Raw genomic sequence first — 18183 nt, 5'->3', positions numbered from 1 at the left:
CATTTTAGGTCAATATATTAGCACTATAAAAATGCTATCAGAACGATTTTAAAAAGTTTAAAATATATTATATAAAATTCTTCTATGCGGATGTATGTATGTATGAATCCCAACTCTTTTTAAACGGTTATTCAGATTTTAATAAATCTTTGTAGAGTTTGTCAAGGAAAACTTTTAAGATTTGATGAACTATAAATCTTGTAGTAATATTGTAGAGATAAATGGAAAAAATGCAAAAAACAACAGATTTTTGTTTGATATCAAAATCATTTTGACACCTGCCAGAAATGTTAATTCACTTTAAATTTGAATTTAGGTTAAATCATGAGCCTAGACAATATTAGAATATAATATATTCGTGATTATGAATAAGAAAAATGTGATGTCTACATTATTATTGCCAAAAAGCAGCAAATAATACAAGATAAAGATATAGTATGTTTGACAGATGAGATTATATAATTCAGTTTGACAGATGTAGAAATGTAAATGTACTTAAGATTTTTATTTAGGAGCAGTTAGATTCAAAGCCGGTCAAAAATAAGCCAAAATTATTACGAAAATGCTACTTAAGTATGTCTATATATAAAAAATTTTGCACAACGTTAAATGTGCCTAATGTCAAAAACAGGTGGTAAGTTTTGCAACAATACTTTAATTATGGCAATTTGTTTACAGCAGTATTTTACATGAAATATAATGATTATACGTATATGTATATCTTGAAATAATTTATACTACTTATAAAACAGCCCTAATATAGTTTTTAAAAGATTGAACTGAAGCTCAAAATGTATGTAGATTTATTTAGTTCAAAGGATTAAAGTAGAATGTATATGTAGTTTAAAAAATATTTTAAACATTATTATATTAAATTTCTGTATAAAAAAATTAAAATATTTTACCAACACTTTATGTACTTTTTATAAAATTATATACTAATTAGGGGAGACTGGGAATGGTCGTGCCACTTTTTTTTGATCAGCACTAATTTTGTTATCTTGGAGAAAAGCAAATCACATGGTAATTTGGACATTTGTCTACGGATAATACTGAAATAATGTCCTCAAATATAAAATGTAATATAATATAATTATAAAATCAAATCATACTAAAGAACTCTCCAGGACAATAGCTATAAACGCCAAAATTCGTTCAAAACGATTTTCACTGTCATAAACATTTAAACAAAGTTCATAAATATAATATAACAATATACGCAAAACATAATTTTTAAGAAAATTAACAATAAATCTTCATGAAAGATTTTTCGTCCTTGTATAGAATTTTCCTCTCTTTTTCGTATTTTTCTTAGCTAGGTTAGATTTGTTTTCTAATGTACTAAATAAAATATTTTAATGCGTTAAAGTAATTGTTTTGTTAACATAAAGATATTTAAAAAAAAAAATTTCTAATTACTAATATTATACAAATATATATGCATATCTCGAGACTTTGGCCCTGCATTCATTTACCTACCCACGCAAACAAGTTTTATATTACCATATGTGCTCATATAAAATAGGATTTAAATTTTTAGGGTAGTATTTGCGAGCAATTAGATTTTGGTCTACCGGGATTTTATATAATTAATTATTTAACCATGATAAATTACAAGGCAAAATATACGCCATTGTTATAAACTGTTCTTTTAGGCTAATTGTCTGCACATGTTATGCTTATAATATGTATATAAAGTAGTATAAAAAGGTAATAATTTTATTAAATGATTATTGATCAAGAAAATATTTGTAGTGCGACTTTTGAGGTAAGGATATTTTATAACAAAAAAAATATAAAGTACAAAAATTAATATCGTATTTTAAAAATATCAATCTAATGAATAATATCTATATCAGAAACAGAAAATATTTTGTTATTTATTATCCAGAAATATATGATTAGTATTTGGATGCCGTTTCTGTAGTTTCTTAATATATAATATATATTGTTATATGAAATTGAAATTAAAATTTCGATATTCCATTCCGATTTTTGATTTTCTTCGATATTTTTTTTCAATTATTTCAAATAATATTTATTTTATATGATAAATATTAAGTTTTTGCTTAATTTACCTTCAAATAAATGGATCAAATATTTATTTTTCATTTCAAAATTAAATAAGCAAATTCGTTTACATATAAATAAAGACGTGTTCTTCAAATCGATCATCAAAACTATCCAAACTTATTTCGAAAAAAAACTCCGACAGAATATTATTAAAGCCAAGTTAAGAAAAAAGTTTCAATTCAACTTTTAGTCTCAAAATCACTGTCATTAGTCAGATGACTTTAAAGTATTTTTATTTTTAAATATTAAATATTGTGACTATTATATTGTATTTATTACAATTATGAATTAAATATAAAACAAAAATGAATGGAGTAAGACAAAAAGGCAATCTTAAATTTGACTTTGTCTTATTTGCTCAGAATTTAGATATTTCAGGATCTGAATCAGAGGTTCCCGGGTTCGATACCCGCTTTGGGCAGTGTGATGTCAAGCAGTAGTAATATCGGTTTTCATTTATAAATATAGATACAACGTTTCCTAGTAAAAATAGCCCTTGCCCCAGTGGCGGATCCAGGGGGGGGGGGGGTCACGGGGGTCATGACCCCCCCCTGAGCCTGTTTTAGGACTTAGATAAAACACTAATTCAACAACAAAATTACTTCATAATGATCTTATTTATGTATTTTGTTACCAAACATATTTTACAACTCGAATATTTAACTGATTGTAGACGAATGGCGGAATCAAAAACCCTAAAATTTAAAGATTTTCTAATCGTATTGCAAAAATATGTTTTATTACAGTTTAGGAAAAAAAAATCAATCAAAAATCAAAAAAATAAACTGATTGTGAGTAGCCTTTATGCATGAACTTTCAGTAAATATTTATAAAAATTATATAAACTGAATTGCAAAGTTAAAACCATTTATTTAAAGTATATAAGTTTTAAACTTAAGTCAGAATTAAAATTAAAATCTGAATTATTTTCGATATACAAAAAAAAAATTGAAATAAAAAAATTGAAACAATTTTTTTTCAAAGGCAATTATTTTGTCAAAACAAGCAGAAAGTTTTTTGAATCATTCAAATCGGTCGCTCAGTTCTCTCAAAAACTACCATTTTTTGCACATTTGTCTCTGTATCTTTGAAATGGCTGGACCTGCCTTTGCCAAAAACTAATCATATCTTCTCCCAATCATTACAAATTGGATGTTTTTTATGTCATTCAAATCGGATGCTCCGTTCTCTCAAAACCTCGATTTCTATTTTCTGCACTCTTTGCTCTTTATCTCCGTAACTGCTGGACATGCCTTCGCCAAAAACTAATCAGCTCATCTTCCTATCAATAGGAATCGATTGTTTTTTGAACCATTCAAATCGGTTGATATGTGCGCCCTAAAACGTAGACAAAAAAATGCGGACATACAAAACACACACACGCGCACATCTATTTTTTCTGAGGTATGCCAAAGTGTTCAGATATCTTCAAAACGTCGAGAAATGCAAAAAATCATTTTAGATTTGAATGAATTTTTTTGCATTTCTCGACGTTTTGAAGATATCTGAATACTTTGGCATACATCAGAAAAAATTTATATGTGTGTGTGTGTGTATTTTGTATGTCCGCATTTTTTGTCCACGTTTTGTCCATCGCTGTAAACCATTTTGAAATGAGAAACTATTGCAATTTTTTTCAAATATAGTAGTGATTTTTGAAAAATGGTTTGAATAATACACATTGATGGAAAATCATCCAAAACTTTAATTATCATAAGTAAACCACTTGTCGCAGGCCTAGTTTAGTACGTTCATTTAGAGCAGAAACTCTATCGCCATGTAAAGTTTCACTTAAATCGCAAAAAAATGACAACCTATTATGAAAAAGAAACAACTTGACCGATCTTCGCCAGAAACCATTTATTTCCAAATAATATCAATCGAATAGTTTGAGCAAAAACGGCTAAGAATTTTTGACAAAAACATGGACGATAATTTTAGCACTTTTCTGCCAATAGTAAAGAAACGGATCGACCAATTTTCAAAAAACTAATCAACGCAAGCGATATCCAGTTTCATTTTATAGTTTTTAAATTTTAACATCGGTTCAGACGAGAAAACGTCGAGGAAAGGTCAAAATTTGACTCACGTCAAAGACGCAGATTATTTTTAAAAAAAATACACATATATAAGGTTACGCGGGTCCAATTTAACTTTGAGCAATTATATTATAAAAACTAAACAAAAAACATAACAACCAATAGGACACATCAAATAAAAAGCATCTGACCCCATAGACGGAGTAAAATCGGACGGCGAGAGGACAAACAATCCAATTTACTATTTTTAATTTTAAAGGGGTTTAGCTACATTATTCAACCAATGAAAAATATGAATTTTATAGATACATTTTTACAGAGATAACTCTATATATAACCTTAATTTGATATTTTGTCCAAAATATTCACCAGCAAAGTTGAAATAAATATTTATTTAATTTATCTCTTGTAAAAATGCTTCTTTTAACGTCGTAAGAATCAGAGTGATGGCTAGTTGTACATTTTTCCTTCCACTTTCAAATATTGTTGTAAAGAAATCCGTAACAACAAAGGTGGTGGACCTTTTTACCCGCGAAGCCCAGCTCTACCTTATATATATATATATATATATATATATATATAGTAATTTTGTTACATACTCATTGAGGACTATAAAAAATTTTCAATTATGACCCCCCCCTGACGCCGAAGCTGGATCCGCCACTGCCTTGCCCGGATATGCTGCATTAACACAAAAAGTCATCACTATTACAAAAATTTAACTAATAATAGTCATAATATAGAAATGTGACCTCTGATGAGTTTGACAGCTATAAAAAAAACTTACTTAGTTTGTAAGTGATTCATCACAACAACTCACGAGACCCTTAAGTCTGATCGTTGTTCAAAAACATCAAATAAAAAATCGAGAATAGAATACGAAAATGATGTATTGAAAATTGCTGCCAGGTTCTGTCAAATAATTGTTAAAATAATTATTTCCCTTAACATATTTTTCGCCAAGACAGCGTTTGCCGATCTAGATAGAAAGTGATTGATCCCACAAACACAAAAGTACTTTGATCCATCACATGATTATATATGCACGTTGCTGCCGGCCTGCCGGTATACTCCGAATATATGAGATACAATATATTAAATTGGTTCGATATGCAAAACATCTGTTTTATTTATTAGTCTCATTCCTGGCATTCGCTTATCTCTGACCTGAAATGCTTTGAACGGATCGAATGCCGGAGGATTTTATACGGAAAGAAATACGATACAGAACATCAGCTACATAACACGATGAGCTATGAAAGTAAGTACGCGCAGCGCGAAATTGAATCACAAACAGGAGATGAAGATAATACTAACGATAACATTATTAGGCGACATTTTGCCTTAAGGCAAGTTGCATCAACATGCGCTATTTGGAGGTTAGAATTTAGAAGTTGATATAATGTAAATGACTCGATAGAACAGTAAGGATCTGAATAGCTTTTTGCCAATTTGTGACTTCCAACTCGTGCGGTTATTTCACAAAAGTGACAAGTAACATAACTATTTTCTCTGGAGGGTGGGCTCTAATAAAATAATAAAATAAATATTGATTCCTGATTAATAACAATCGTTTTAAGGGGGTTGTTCGTTTTCTTTTTACAAAAAATGCAAGGTATTTGTTTTTGTTTTTCTCGAAATGTATTTATCATAGAGACATGCGTTTTTTTAAAACAAAAATTACAAAATCATATAATATTACAAAATTTTCTTTTTTTTCGCTGTCGTTTGTTAACCAGGGGGCGCCAAAGTGGGCATTGCAAAATCAATCTCTTTTGCGGTGCCACAGATAAATCTGTTGCGCATCGCCTGAAACAAAAAAGAAGAAACTACGTTGAAGAAGAAGTTTGAATCCAGTCCCCCTACCAAAATGAAAGAAAAAAAAGCAAGAAGGAAAAAAATGGCAGCTATTTAAAAAAAAAGTGTTGAAAAAAGCCTTTTTTGGGGCGAGAAGCTTCGCAAATTTTTTTTGCGTAATGTTATCAAGTTGTTTGAGACCCCGGGTATTGCAGTGGTAAACAAATTAAAAAAAATGCAAGTCGATCCGATTTGTAGTTTTTTTTTAATTTGTGGCACCGCATTGAAAAAAGTCAATTTGAGAAAAACGTATTTAAAGTTTTTAATATAATGTACTAAATAAACCATTTAATTTAATGTACTAAATACACCATGGTGTTCTAAGATGCTGACACATTAAAAAGATCATGTGCATGAGGTATTATAATGAAAAAGAGAGCAGCTGACATACAATAGCTCGCGGAGCTATGAAAAAAACGGTTTCAGAGGATCATACATACAGAGATATATACCTATAACTTCGTCTTAAAATAGATAATGAGATGATTTGTTTTAAATAATACTAAGGTTTTTAACTTTCATAATATCAAAAAATCTCAAAATCGAAAAAAATAAAAACCGAACAACCCCCTTAAATACTTTCAAATAGATAATTATAATAAATACTATATATATATTTTATATCGCTCAAATTATATTGTAACGACAATTGGTATTGTCGTCAAAATTGTTGCATAACCACCAGTGCAACTAACTCCCCCACCTACGTCTACTAGGGTGCCAGCAAAATATAAGGTCTAGTCTGGGGTTGAAATGTCAGCATTAAGAATTGTATCATCCTCTGAAGAGGTCAGTGGGTCCATGCGCCAGGCGCTGGACCCGCTTTGTGTATAGTGGTGTGTGTGTTGTGCCAGGAGAGAAGAACCCGTTCCAGCAAAGGTCAGATGTATTATTGTTTTAAAAGCTATTCCCTTCGTTCTCCGTTACCATTTAGTATACTCCGTTATGTCCGGAATACTATACTCCGCTAGTATAGTAATTAATAATAATAATTCAGTACATTAGGATTTAAGTATAGAATATGGCTGTGCGTAGGCACAGCCATGCCCTCAGATCTGTAACAATAATTAGTAATAATTAAATAAACTAAAAGTGCATTCTGTTTCATTCGCGTAGTTAGTTGGCTTTTCCACAGGTAATTACAGGGTGGTTGTAGAAGTCGGGTTAGGAGCTGGTGTAACCCTTTCGTTCGGGATGCAACGCTAGATGTAATAATGGAAGTCGTTGCAATACCCTAAGAAAGGAGAGTATCAACCCCTTTAATCCGTCACAATATAGCGAACACTTGAGAATGTTTACATTAACATGCCAAATTTATCTGAGGATATATTTCTTTCGCTTATAACAACACATATTTATATATACATTTCTAACACATAATTATATATACATTTCTAAAATTTATTTTAAATTTAAAATTTATATTTAAAGTATAGAACTTTGTATATTGTGGAAAATTTTGAAAAAAAAATCTGCAAACTTTGATATTTGGTGAATACATACAAGTAAACTTTAAAACTTAAAAATCTTGGTACGGAACCCAATAAAATCGTAACAAAATTTGTAGTCATTTTTTAAATTTTTATGAAATATCAGATAATTTGATTAGCATATGTCTAATGATCATTTTTAACCGCAAATATCGTTTTTTTCTTCTTTTTTTCTCTGTATATCCAAAACCGCAAAACCTGCCATTCCAAAAATTTGATCAGGGTTTCACTTCGTCAAAACAAGCAAAATGTTGAATTATTCAAATCAAACGTTTCGTTCACTTAAAAACTGAATTACAATTTTTGGCACTTTTTGTCCCGTATCTTAGAAACGGCTACACCTGTCTTCGCCAAAAACTAATCAGCACATCTTTTCATGAATAGGAATCGAATCTTTGCCCGAAATCGTAACCAAATAATTTTATCCAAACATACGTACACATATACACAGATTCATTTTTTCTAAGGCATGCCAAAATATTTAGAAACTTGTGAAACGTAAAGCAAAAATTTTCTTTTTTAATTTTTTTGTGATTACTACAACTTACCCCGCGAGAAGTTGATATAATAATTATCATGAAAAAAAACAAATCTATTAATTTTAGTTTTGTACACAAACATGGACGCTCTAGCTAAATAGAATAAAGCTAGAAAAGTGTTTTAAATAATGTATGAAAGTCACTAACAATGAAAATATAAAACAGTTCAAAATACAGAATCCTCGACAAACATCATTATTTATCAGTCCAGTTTGCATTACCAGTCAACTTATTTACCCAAATAGTTAAAAATGGCAGTATACCAATTATCATATTATCCAATCCCTAATCATACAGATGAATAATTTATGCTTGAGTTATTATGCTAAAGGATAGAATTTAGATTTACTATCAAAGGGAATCTGGTTCATATTTACCTTTCTGAAAGCAGCACTCCCGTCTTGATCAAATAGCTTGCTTCCGATTGTACAATTATGCCGGAGGCGTCTAATGACGCCTACAGCGAGATTAAATAAAATGCAACAACACCACATCCCGTTTTCACTGGATTATCGAATTAGATAATCAAAACAGATTATAAAGTTATCATCGAATTGAGTTTTTGGTTTGAAACCCTCGCGCAAAAGTCACACTTGGAAATTTATTCATAGCTAAAATGGTAATTCGAAATCGCAACTGTTCACTGAACCACACACTTTTTTGGTTTCTTGTCTCGTACATTTATTTTTCATGTAGATATATATATATATATATATATATATATATATATATACATATATATAATATATATATATATTGTAGAGTTTCGAACAAGAATCCAAAAGTAATACAAAATAAAAAACAAGAAAAGTTTTTAATAAACAATTTCTTTATTTAATTATTTGTTTTACTGTCGACGTTTCGGAACTAGGTACATTCCATCTTCAGGACATCTGTCAAGAAACATGATCTTGATGAGATTTTAGCAAACAATATGTTTAGGAAAAGAAAATAGATTTTTCTTAAATAATAAATTAATTGCAAAAAAAAATATATATATATATATAATAATGTACAGAAATATGTTAATATGATCACAATGAAAATAATAAAAATGATAAAAATAAATGAGTGGATTATCAGAACAGGATATTAAACATAATAGAAAATTTTTTGAAAGTTATGGAAAAATTTTTTAAGAAAAGGTTAATGACAAAGTTGAATTAATTACCTGTATGTTTGAATATATGTTAGCACTTTTTCACTAAACAAGTTTTTTAACAAAAATGAATTTGTGAGTTAATTTTCCACCGAATAATTAGATTTTGTAAATCAAAATTACTAATTACTAATTACTTTTCTTGTTTAGTGAAAAAGTGCTAACATATATTCAAACATACAGGTAATTAATTCAACTTTGTCATTAACCTTTTCTTAAAAAATTTTTCCATAACTTTCAAAAAATTTTCTATTATGTTTAATATCCTGTTCTGATAATCCACTCATTTATTTTTATCATTTTTATCATTTTCATTGTGATCATATTAACATATTTCTGCACATTATTATATATATATTTTTTTTGCAATTAATTTATTATTTAAGAAAAATCTATTTTCTTTTCCTAAACATATTGTTTGCTAAAATCTCATCAAGATCGTGTTTCTTGACAGATGTCCTGAAGATGGAACGTACCTAGTTCCGAAACGTCGACAGTAAAACAAATAATTAAATAAAGAAATTGTTTATTAAAAACTTTTCTTGTTTTTTATTTTGTATTATTTTTGGATTCTTGTTCGAAACTCTACAAAATATACACAAATCCAAGACTCTACCATTCAATATACGAGGTCTGTTCAAAAAGTACCCGGAATTTTCGTTTTTTCAAAAAAATATTTATTTATTCGTCTACAATAATGTGGTTCCCTTCAAAGTAGTCCCCCCCAGATATAATACACTTATGCCAGCGTTTTTTCCAATTTTCGAAGCACCCTTGATATTCACTTTTTGATATGTCCTTGAGCACTCTCAGCGATTTTCTTCAATCGAGGAAAACCGCCGTCCTTTCATGGGTCTCTTCAACTTTGGGAATAGGAAAAAGTCACACGGAGCCATATCTGGTGAATTTTTGCACTTTGCAACACTTTATTTCATTTTTTACGCAAAATTTAATACAAATTCTTTGACTTTTCAATTCTTCCATTGTAAAAATCGCCGAGCTCAGAAAAACACGTCGAACCTTAGCGACTACCACAGACAAAGTAAACAGTGAATATAGCTGAAAATTTCATCATACTTTAGGGGCATGTATACCAACACAATAAAAACTAGCTGTAAGTGGAATTCTGTCTTAAGGCAATTAAGGCATCGTGCCTTGAGGCAAATTGCTGGAACTTCCCGTACCAAAAATTATTATTTTTTTAAAAACGATTAACATTTTGAAAAAATTTTACTTCGAAAAAATGAGATTTTTTAGAAATTTTAAATTGGACAAAAAATTACTTTTTTTGAAAATAAAATTTTTTTTAAAAAAAATTTTAAACAATTTTTTTATAAAATTTTTTTTTGGAAAAAATGTTATCTTCATTTTGATATATTTTGGAAGATCTGAACTTTTTTTCAAAGCAATCGTACTGCTTTAACTGCATAGAGACAAAATATAAAGCGCGTAAGCGCCGCGTCGCTGTCTAACAGAAAAACAATGGTACGGAACCCATAGGAATGTAAACAAAACTTATACTTATTGTAAAAATCTCAATAAAATATCTGATAATTTGATATGCATATGTCTAATGTCTAATGATTATTGTTGACCGCCAAATGTTATTTTTTTTTAGTTTTTTTTACTAGATCTCCGAAACCGCTAGTCCTATCTTCATGAAAATTTGATCAAATCTTCATCTTGTTAATACAAGTAAAATGTTTTTTGAACTATACAAATCGAACGCTCCGTTCTCTTAAAAACTAAGTTACCGTTTTTGGCCCTTTTGCCCCATATCTTCGGAACGGCTAGAATGTTTTTTGAATTATTCAAATTGCTTTATCCGTGTTCCCGAAATCGTCGACGAAAATTTGTATCCGAACACACACACATGCACGCACACACACACACATACACACACACATACATCAATTTTCTCCAAGGTATGCCAACATATTCAGAAACCTCTGAAACGTGAAGATATATAAAAATTTTCATTTTCGATTTTTTTGCGATTACTTACCCTATGGAAAGTTAATTATAAATAAATCAATTTATCATCTGCAGAACATTCGTCATTTTATTTCGAATCAAATTCCAAAAAAAAATAGTTGCCAAATTTACACAAAATTGAAAAAGTGCTCCCGCATAGTCACAGTCTAAACGCATTTGCAAATAATTCTGTGCGACATTTACACTTATACTGTGCTCAGTTTGGCGGCATTTTCACATTTTTCAATAATTTTCACAAAATTGGAAAAGTGCTCCAGTACACAAACAGTCTAAACGCACTTGCGTAAACATTTCTACCAGAGTGGCGCTTAGACTGTGCTTAGCTTGGGTGATTTTTTGAATTTTTAGTCCAAAATTACAAAAAAATTTTTTTAAAAAAAAATTAGAAACAAAAAAATTTTTTTTCCAAAATCAATTGTTTTGTTGAAAAAAGCAGAAAGTTCTTTGAATCATTTAAATCGGACGCTTAGTTCTCTCAAAAACAGCCATTTTTTTTAAATTTAGCTCTGTAACTCCGAAACCTCTGGGCCTACCTTTGCCAAAAACTAATCAGCACATCTCCCTATCAATAGGAATCGAATGTTTTTTAAACCATTCAAATCGGTTGATCCGTTCTCTCAAAAATTCGCTTTCTATTTTTTGCACTCTTTGCTCCATATCTCCGTAACGGCTGGACTTGCCTTTGCCAAAAACTAATCAGCACATCTCCCTATCAATAGGAATCGAATGTTTTTTAAACCATTCAAATCGGTTGATCCGTGCGCCCGAAAACGTGGACGAAAAAACGCGGACATACAAAACACACACACACACACACACACACACACACATCCATTTTTTCTGAGGTATGCCAAAATGTTCAGAAACCTTCAAAACGTCGAGAAATGTAAAAATTTTTGATTTCGATTTTTGGACGATTACTATAACTTACCCTACGGGAAGTTAAAAAATTTTGACAATCAGACACTCCAGACCCGCGAAATTTAATTATTAGTAATTCCGGGTACTTTTTGAACACACCTCGTATATATATATATATATATATATATATATATATATATACGATATATATATATATATATATATATATATATTTAATTCCAACGGAATTAAAGATTATTTTAAAAATCTTTGCTTTTTATTTTTTCCCCTACAAGAACTTACTCATATATCTCAACATCAAAAATAACTACAAAATCATATTTATATTTATATATACTAGCCAAGATAACAAATGAAGAAGTCCTCAGAGGAGTGAGCAAAAAAAGAACTCTACTGTGTAGAACCCTTGACCAGAAAAGGAAACTGGATCGGACACGTTCTTATAAAGAGTGCCTCATGCACGACGTCGTCGAGGGTAAAATAGAAGGACTGAAGAGCGTGGGAAGAAGAAGAATGCAGACGATTGACAAGTTACCCGAGAAGAGAAATACAAAGAACTGAAAGTTGAAGCGCGGGATCAGGAAGCATGGAATTAGAAGTTTGGGAAGAAAAATACATAAAAAAGTGCAAAAGGGGAGGGGATAGTGATAATAGGAATGATAGACGACGAATGGTAAGGAAAGCTTTTATTTGTGGTGACTGACACCATGGACCAGCTTTCGAGCAGACTACCATTTATTACTATTATTATTATATATACTAGCATACCCGGCTACGCTTTGCTGTATCTTTTATTTAAATCCACAGAATGAAATTTGAATCTGATGGACAATACTATCAAAAATTTATAAAAATAATAAATTCTATATTTAAAATTTCGTATGAAAGTGCATATTACAAAACGTGCATCATCATAAATGATCAGGTTCTGCAGTTTCTGTGTCAATATATATCAAATGTCCGATTTTTTGTACTGTTGGATGACCCAGAAGTCACTTAATAATAAATATTTGTACTTTTGGTTTGAACCAGTAATAGTTTTTTGAATATGTATTATATAGGAGAATGAGCTCAAAATCATACGAAACTATATCATATAGGCCTAATTAAAAAGATTTTAGCATATTAAAATTGTTGTTGTAATTTTCTGAAAAACGATGACGAAAAGTAAATATGCATTCACATATGCACATATTTTATAAAATAAATTTACCAAACGCTTCAGAAGTATGTGATATCTCGAAAAAAAATAAAACTAGCTAATCGATAATATGGTGATAACTTCAATTTCTTCTTAAAGAAGTTAATAAATGGAAAAAAACTTATATCAAGTAAAAAAATTCGTTATTATTAAAATTAGTAATTATAACTTTTTCTTAAGTTTTTTTAGGTTCAACTAGAATATAATTTAATCCTGAATATAGTAAATTTTGTCTCGTTTCGATACGTCGTTTAGGTTTTTTTCTATCTTTCCCGTCATTTAGGAAGACTCGAAAAAATTAAAAACCGAGAAATCGAAGTTTTCGTTTCGCTCGTATACATACTTCACCTTTGCTTACTATTTGTTTTGTAATTCCGAAAATTATTTGAATTTGTTTCTGAATATTTAGATATATATTCTTAGCTAGTTTTGGAACATTTTTGCAAAAAAAATCGATTTTAAGTCTCTAAAGCAAACCCCCTCCCCTTAAGACAATTTTTACTTTGAATTATATTGCTATTTATATTTCCAAGCGCAAATCTTTGTCACAACTGCTTGACATCAGGATGTACTAAACTATAACATTTTAACTATGCGTACCGGCATCAACGTTGAATGCGTACCGGCGCCAACAAGGAAATTGGCATAGATAAACATTTTAAAGTTACAATGTAGTACAAATCTTGATTTAAAAATGTCTGAATCAGAAGAATATTTTACTGTCCCCCGTAAATAATTATAATGAAAATAATAAAACAAATGCAGCATTTGCGCCATAACATTTTTTTTTACAATAATTAAAAAGCAATCAGAAAAAAATTCTATAAGCTCTTTCTTTTACTAATTCATTCTTTTGCGGTCATTTAAGTTCATTGTTTTACAAATCGTACGGATAAAAAAGTGACATGATGGAGATCATCCCAGTAGGCTATTCAATTTTATTGCACTAGATCGAAGGGATGCTTCTTCTTCAATCTTCTAATATGTGATGCTTGTAATACGGGAATTAATGTGCGGTTATTGTGGTTGATGATCTTATCGTCATGAATTCTACTTCTGTTTTTCACTACCTCCTGGACAATATCGATTTTTAGATTGTTATGTAGTATTCGGTTGCTGACATACCAAGGTGCATTTGCAATACACCTTGAAATGTTAGATTGTTTCCTTAGAATTGATGAAATAAACTAGAACTTCTTATCGAAACCCAGTAACAATAAACCCATTGGGCATCGCTGCAATACCCCAATTTGCAAGTCCACAGTAAAGTTACCTTCTAATAACGTACAAAAATAATTCGGTAAACATATCTGTAATCTAGAAAAAACATTGGATTTGTCTTCTAATGGCATCGTTACTTAGTAATAAGCTTCCTATTAATAGACCAAATTCTGATTGCTGTTAAATAGAAAAATATCATATTAAACATTTGGAAACATTAAATCTACTAAAAATATTGCCTGCCTCGTGCCTTTACCTAGTAGTCTTTGATGCTTCATTTCAAATCCATCAAAATATAAAAATAACGTCATCACGTCTCTCACATTTAATGGCTGCTTTAACACTTAAGTATAATCCTGATCCTAATGAGAAACGGCGAGTCACTTGTTTCGCATCATGCGATTGATATTAATCATAAATATATTCTCTGTCTAGATTTCAGACGAGTAAAGTGCCCGAGGGCGAACAAGAGGGTCTCGGCTTAATGCATTTCGTTGTCAAATGTATTCCGCATGAGAATTCTAGGCCTGACTACATAGGTAATGGTAATTTATCACATAAGCCAGGTGGTCGCAACCCACGGGATGGGGCCGAAAATACACACACACACGTGCCATTAGATGGGATTCCTTGATAACCTTAGCATTGGGGAAAGAGGCGAGGTACGATATGGACGTTAATACATAATGATAATAATTTGTAATCTATAATCAATATTTTGTATAGTCTATGATAAAATTAACAAATTAATTGACAAAATAGTGACCGTAATTATGAATATAAATAAATTGTTTTAAAATATAAGACATCTACTGAGTCTTTATCATGAAATTTGAAGGTAAAAAAGTTCTGAGGTAATTTTATATGAATAATAAAATATACATATTTTAAGAACTCCTTAAGCTTGTTGCATTATATTATGCAAGTAATATTATTCATTTTATGAGAGGGCCTTTAAAAATATACACTGTTGTGTTTCTGTTGGCGATTACTATGATTGACGAATTTCTCATCACCATAAGAAAAGTGAATACAACAACTATTTAATTTACGATATATATTGATCTTCGCTCTACAACTTTCTCTTCTCATTACTTTTGCTAGTCTCTCAGTTATTATAAGTTACAGGTAATTTTATATTTATACATTTATACCCCTTACACCGAATGGTGCCGGGCTAATTAGGGCAAAATGGTCAATCTTGGCCAGTTTCAATTAAAAAAGTTTCACAATTACTTCCCAAAGGATCCAAAAACTGTTTGGATTGTTTCCAAAATTTTAAAATGTTTTTAAAATTACATTAAATGTAAGAATAAGTTTTAAATCAAGTATATTTCTTTAACATTTTAAAAGTATTAGAATACAAGTATTGCTAGATATAGTATGTATGGTATATGGTATTTGAAAATTCTCGTACTGTATTATTTAAGAATATTCACGCAGGTATTCAATGGCGATTGTTAGAGCTTGAAAATAAAAATAAAAAAACAAAATGTATTATTATACCTTAAACACTTCAGTATATTAGATCTCATTTAAAATTTTACACACAATTCTAGCTATAGGTATTGCTAGTCTGTAAAATAGCAAATTATTTAAAGTCAAAGTAATAAATTTCGAATTTTGGAAATATTAATGGGTAATAATTCTTATTACCACTGTTTTTACCAAAACAAAGAAAAGCTTATTTTCCTACATACCGTTTTTACTAGAAAAACGGACATTAAAATTGAATGTCTTCTCGACGTTTCAAGTCATTCTGAGCCGTTTGACTCCAACATTGAATAACTGTTTGTGTGTGTTCCGAGATTTACCCTTACATCTCTCAAAAAACGGCTGTACCAATTTTCATTCGGTTGAAGCCATTCGATGAAACTCAGCGAGTGCTAGCTATGATAAGTTTTTTGAGAAATTAGAATTTACAGAAAACTGTAAAATTTTTTGTGAAGTTTTCGTAAAAATTCGTGAAATGATTTTTATAATTCAAAAACTGTTCTTAGGCATCTTGGGCTTCTTGGTATCGTACGGATTAGTTTTAGGTAAAAATCTATTTCTTAGTAATAAATCATAAAAAATGTATATTTTACAATTTGAAATGTTTTCTATGATACACTTCATGATCGTTCTGAAATATTATAGGTCTATGAAGTTCTACCGTCAGAATTTAAAATGTTGCTAAAATTCGATTCGTCTATCTATTATGTCAAATATATATTATCGTCAAATCAAGTTTGTGAAAGTTATTGGGGCCTACCTTTAAGAAAATTTCAGTATCACTTGTTCTCGCAGGTAAGTGGCAAGAACACAACTGGAGTCAGTAGTCTTGGGTTTAATCCTTCTTCGAGTAGCCTGTTGTCGAGAAATAGTGATGACGGTTTTTACTTGGAAATATAGATAGAAATTTGTCTGCAAGTGGCAATATCCCTGATCTAGCAAAGCTGCAAATAAAAAATATTTGCTGTATTACAGAATTTGTAATAATAAGAAATAGAACAACGGGTTTGGTTGCCATCTGTAGAACAGATTTAGTTTGAAGTCAAATCAGCCCAATATAAGTCAAATAGGACTCTTTGGTTTTGATTATGGTTCAAAATAATACCAAAAAAGAAGAAAGTTCAGTTATAACAGTTAACTTCAAATTTTCCGATCTTAATATCTAATCCATTACTACATTTAAAAATTTATTTTCAATAAAGTAATGTCAAAGTATGTCAATATTGTTTTCATTTGCTAAAAATATTCAAAAAAAAATTTTATTATATCATTTTTAAGCTAGTGTGTTATTAACGATCTATTACCGCCAGCGTTATCGCAAACCGCGCACGTTTTCGTTGTATGTGTTGTTTTATTTTGCTGCATTCGCACAAATATTATTTGCCGCTAAAGTCGGAGTTTCGCAAAAGGAAAGGGGACGAGAAATCACGAAACCGGAGTCATAATTCATAGGAATTAACAGCCTACTCACTCCTTTTCGGCAGGGACCCCATCGTGATTATTAAGATCGATACAAACGCGGAAAGAGAGAGATTCGCCGAATAATTCGTGCGGTCGTCCGGCGCGAGTTAACCGCCGCGGGTAATGGAGGTAATGGAGCGAGCAGAATTTTCTTTTCTTGGATGGATATTGCCTTTGCACGATGCGCGAACGGATACTTCTTGCGGAAAATTTGGAAAATTGCCTGTGAGGGTTGTTAAAAGACGTGTTTGGCAATTGTTTCTTCGTTTGGGGATCTCCCCAAATCGAACAGATGCAAGTAATGGTTATGAGCGGCTCGGTAATAATTTTTATACAGAAAAATTATAATATATTAATTTACTAGTAGGGACATATAGAACCACGGGTGTAAAGGTCCACCTTCGTTATCTAAAAAACACAATTTTTACTTTACTACAAAATAGTATCAAATTTCTTTAAGTCAAACCGGGACGGCAACTTTTAGTTCTCCTAATCCCGGAACGGGGAAAAGGGGTTCATTGCCAAAAAGCTTAAATATGATTTTAAAATAATAATACTACTTATTGATACAATAAAAACGTTTAATGATCAATATTTTTAATCAGAATTGCAAACTTTTAGTAAGAATTTTATCATTCGATTATGTTCAAGTTATGCTCTTCTGTTATCTATAATGTTATATTAAAGCTCATATTGTTCAATCTGTTTTTTTCGAATGAGCCTTATATGGAATTTTGTTCAATTTTCTTTATAATTAACTTGAAAAACATAT

The 18183-nt window shown here is 30.3% G+C and overlaps 1 protein-coding gene across 1 annotated transcript in view; it reads right to left on the bottom strand.

The window, feature by feature from the left end:
• Positions 1-16785: 16785 nt before the first annotated feature.
• The window catches only part of LOC113367071, a 140829-nt gene continuing 139431 nt past the window's right edge, over positions 16786-18183 (bottom strand). Inside the window, exon 4 of the mRNA XM_026608700.1 lies at positions 16786-16894. Within this exon, the coding sequence (XP_026464485.1) occupies positions 16786-16894 (109 nt within the window). The remainder of the gene's footprint in view (positions 16895-18183) is intronic.

Source organism: Ctenocephalides felis, unplaced genomic scaffold (genome assembly GCF_003426905.1).
Source record: "Ctenocephalides felis isolate EL2017-DRISC unplaced genomic scaffold, ASM342690v1 CF-g0.4_SCAFFOLD_01170, whole genome shotgun sequence".
Classification (NCBI taxonomy): domain Eukaryota; kingdom Metazoa; phylum Arthropoda; class Insecta; order Siphonaptera; family Pulicidae; genus Ctenocephalides; species Ctenocephalides felis.
This window is presented reverse-complemented; position numbering and strand designations above follow the sequence as displayed.